The sequence below is a fragment of the Fulmarus glacialis genome, unplaced genomic scaffold (genome assembly GCF_000690835.1).
Source record: "Fulmarus glacialis isolate BGI_N327 unplaced genomic scaffold, ASM69083v1 scaffold16755, whole genome shotgun sequence".
Lineage (NCBI taxonomy): Eukaryota > Metazoa > Chordata > Aves > Procellariiformes > Procellariidae > Fulmarus > Fulmarus glacialis.
Window position 1 is genome coordinate 7997 of NW_009215200.1, and position 3864 is coordinate 11860.

At 58.1% G+C, this 3864-nt stretch overlaps 1 protein-coding gene across 1 annotated transcript; it reads right to left on the reverse strand.

Moving 5' to 3' along the window:
• Positions 1-219: 219 nt before the first annotated feature.
• Positions 220-3105, reverse strand: LOC104077584 (uncharacterized oxidoreductase C663.06c-like; the record flags this gene model as incomplete). The annotated part of the gene is made up of 5 exons (XM_009578866.1): positions 220-373; positions 1099-1209; positions 1511-1669; positions 1996-2186; positions 3054-3105. Coding segments are annotated over 5 exons (627 nt in total), but the record flags the coding sequence as incomplete, so codon positions are not given.
• Between the last annotated feature and the right edge of the window lie 759 nt (positions 3106-3864).

A 3864-nucleotide genomic window follows, 5' to 3' on the forward strand; every position in this document is an offset into this window, starting at 1 on the left:
TAATGCCAGGTTATTTTTTGCAGGGGCCAGCTCCAGGCCAGGGCAGAGACAATCTCGGTGGGGGCATTGCAGCTGGGAGAAGGCACAGGTACTAATTGACTTTATTTATTAGCAGCGTGAAGGCAGGGATCACAGGCTGCCCGGTGGTGGAGTCCCAGCTAGGTCCCTTGCAGACCGCAGCGGGCTGAGCACCCCGGTGCTGCAGGGCATCCGGAGAGTCCCCTGGCACTGCAGGGTCCCTCGCAGGGACAGAGAGTGGTCACCAAGGAATAGCTTTACCTTCCCAGTTGAGCAGGGTCCCGCTGTGTTTCTCAGAGAGGATCGGCAGTACAGAGAGCAGCCCCCGCACGCTTGTGTCCACCGTCAGGTCAGCCTGCAACGGGCACAAGTGAGGAGCAGGACTGAGACCCCACCGTCATTCCCGGCCATCCACCGGCACCCACTCAGGTCGTGCACGTCGGCAGCAAGGTTCCTTCCACCCAGACCGAGTAGAGAGCCACGGGAGGTGGGATGGGTCCATTACGTGGGGCGATGGTTGGGTATCTGCGTGCTCACTGATGGCTTGGATGGAGGGGGCTTGGGCTGGGAAGCCAGCTACAGGCTTAAACCAACAGGACACATAAAAGATCCCTGCTGCAAGCGGGATGCTACGTGCAGCCTTCTCACAACTCCAGGGTTGCAGGGACCATCCCCCACCCCAAAACAGGGATCCTGCGGGATGAGCGGAGACCTGATGGACCTGCAGCTCTTTGAGGAAGGGGGCACAGGATGGGATGGTGTTGCTCCTCTCTCCCTGCTCTGTTGGATTCAGGTTCTCTGCACATCTCCAGGCTGCCCAAAGCCCTTTTCCCCCTGAACAGGCCTCCTGCTCACCATGGATATGTGCTGATGCTATTTCCCAGGCAGCACCCACATGTTCTGCAGTGGCTCAGCACAGATGCAGGCAACTTGCAGCCTGAGAGGCAACTCATTCCCACACGGATCCCTCCTCCCAAGAGCCATGCCAGCCACCCGAGGCACCTCCCGTGCCACTGAAAATTTGCAGGCTTGGGTCTCCACCCATGTGTCCTCCCCTTGACCTGCTCAGCCGAAACCCACCTCCTGGCTGCCCATGTCGGTTTTCACCCAGCCGGGGTGAAGTGCCACGCAGAGGATCCCGGCTTCCCTGTAGGTCAGAGCCTGGCACTTGGTAAGCATGTTGAGGGCAGCCTGGGGGAGGAAGGAAGCATCAGCCATGGGCAGTAGAAAGCTCCACGCACCAGACTGCCCTCCCACCGCTGCCTCATGGCAAGGGAGAAAAAGCAATGCCAGGTCTTCAAGAGACAGTGCGTGTGTCCCCTAGGTGGGCAGCAGCTGGTCATGGAGATGCCCAGGGAGCTCGGGCAGTGATGAGCACGGATCAGTCCCTCCGTCTCGCCATCTCAGGTGCTGCCCCGAGACCAGGCCTGGCAAGGGGCAGCTCCAACTCCCACCGAGCTCACGAGCGCAGGCAGGTCCCCAGTCTTCATACCTTGCTGCAGCGGTAGGAGATGACAGGCTTGAAGAAGGACTCGGGAGTTTTCTCGATGGACCCCATGATGGTGGAGATGTTGATGATGGCTGCCTTGTTGCAACTCAGTCCCTTTTCTGTGCTATCCCGGGCAGCCTTCTTCAACAGGGGCAGGAACGCCTGGGGAGAAGCAACCTTGTGGGACGCCTGTGCCTCGAGCCAGCCCCGCTTACGGCAACTGCAATCCAGCCTGCCTACGACAGGAAGGATGAGGAGGAACAGCAGGAAACCAAGATGGCCCACGTGTTTTGCTGCAGTGGCCCTGCCTGCTCCCAGTTAGCCCAGCACAACACAGCGGGGCTACAGAGGGCTTGGGCTGGGAGCCCTGGAAAACCGGGCAAAGCACTCAGAGATCTCCATCGTGACCACGGGCAGCCCGGGCAACCCTCAGGCGGGACTAGATTCCCCCTCCATGGTGAGCTCCATCCCCAGAGCTTCATCCGTACCTGGGCCATCAGCATTGGCCCCACCGCGTTGGTCTTGTATGTCCTTATCATCTCTTCAGCATCTACCGTCTCCAGCGACGCCGTTGGGGTGTAGATGCCAGCGTTGTTTATTAGCAGGTTCAAGCCCATGCCGTTCAGCTTCCCCTCCACGATCTTCGCTGCATCAGTAATAGCTGAGGGATTCGCAACATCTGCGGTGGAAAAGAGCAGGGTTTGAGAGCCCTGGGGTCCACCCGCGGGGCCTGGGAGAAGAGGGAGGTTAAGATGCTGAGGAACAGCTATGCATCTCGACCTGTGTGGCCTTCCATCTGTGGGCACCAGATGGTGCTGTGCAACCAGCTCAGAGCACCCCGGCACCCTCAAGCCCCAGCTCATCCCAAAACTGCCTCCTCCGCCATGCACAGGGTGCTCCACTACCAGCAGCTGAAGGACCCTGCCCTGGGGCAGCCCACCGGGCAAAGCCACTCTGGGGACAGCCCCATGGTGGCAAAGCGCTGCCGTGACGCCCATGCTGTGTCAGGCATCAGCAGCCACAGCCTCCTGCCAGTGGACAAAGTCCATGCCTGAGCAAGCTCTGGAGAACCCAGGGCAGTCTCGGGGGGATGGTCCCCACAGGGGTTGTGCTGGGACCTGCTGCGGGATGGCTCTGCAAGGTCCTACAGCTCCTGCCCGGGCTCTGGGCCGATCGTACAGCATTTCCACGGGAGCTGCCTTCCTCCCGGAGCCCTCCTGGTCTCGCCTGGGACTTAGGATCAAGGCAGCTCAGCTGCGTGGCAGAGCAAGGATGCGGCCACTTGGCTGGGGGAGCTCGAGGCCACCCGGGATGGGTCTCAAGAACCTCCTTGTCCTGTGGCCACGGGGCAAGGAGGCTCCAGAGAACGGGGTACTGGGGCTGAGACAAGTCTGGAGAAGCTGGGCTTTTGCCAGCAGGACTTGAAGCAGCTCTGAAGAACTGGATGCCCATGTGGAGCCTGAAGGCAGGGAGGGAGGGAAGGAGAAAGGGAGCAAGTGTGGCCGGCAACCACAGATTTACCAGCTCAGAGGCAAAGCGCACCTACCCAGCTTCACAAGAACCAGGTTTGGGTGTTTGGATGCCAGATCTCTCAGCTCCTACAAAAAGAGACATGGAAACAATCAGCGCGGGGCGGAGGCGATGCCAAGCATCATCCTGGGGCACCAGCGATGGTCCACCCTGAGGGAAACATCTTCCAGATGTTACTCAGCGCTTGTGAATGGCTGGACTGGGGACCTGCCTAGGTTCTCAGGCTTCTTCTAGGCTCCACAAAGCAACGTGCATGCACTCAGAGCACGACAGGGCCGCAACTGCAAGATACTATGGCCACTCTCCCAAAGGGTCTACGTGCACAACCCAACCAGAGCCACAGCAAAAGATGAGAGGAAACTGTTAAGGACCAGCTCACGCGGGAAATGATGCAAACTGGCCAGGGATATGGCCAGAATTGTCTCCCAGAGGCTGCTGGAAGCGAGATGGAGGAGGAACGGCTGTGAGTGCCAACATCAGACTTGACGTTTGGGGAAGTCACATCTGGATCCAAATAGCCCAATCCCAGGATCCACTCTGCTCTGGACACTATGTCTCACCCACTCAAGTGAAATGAAGCACTTTGCACATTTTTATTGATTATTTTCACCAAACGCAGAGGATTCAGAAGCCAAAAGGGATAAAAGCTAAAACTTTCAACTTTATGGTTCCTAGCAGCTCTTTGCTCTGAGCTTTCTTCAACTACAGCAGGTTTGAGATGACAGAAACCAAACCACCATATTCAATGTGTCCAAAACTATTACTTTTAGAACTAAAAACCTCTTACAAACAAGCCCACAGAGAACGCCACAGGGGAAATGCGAATT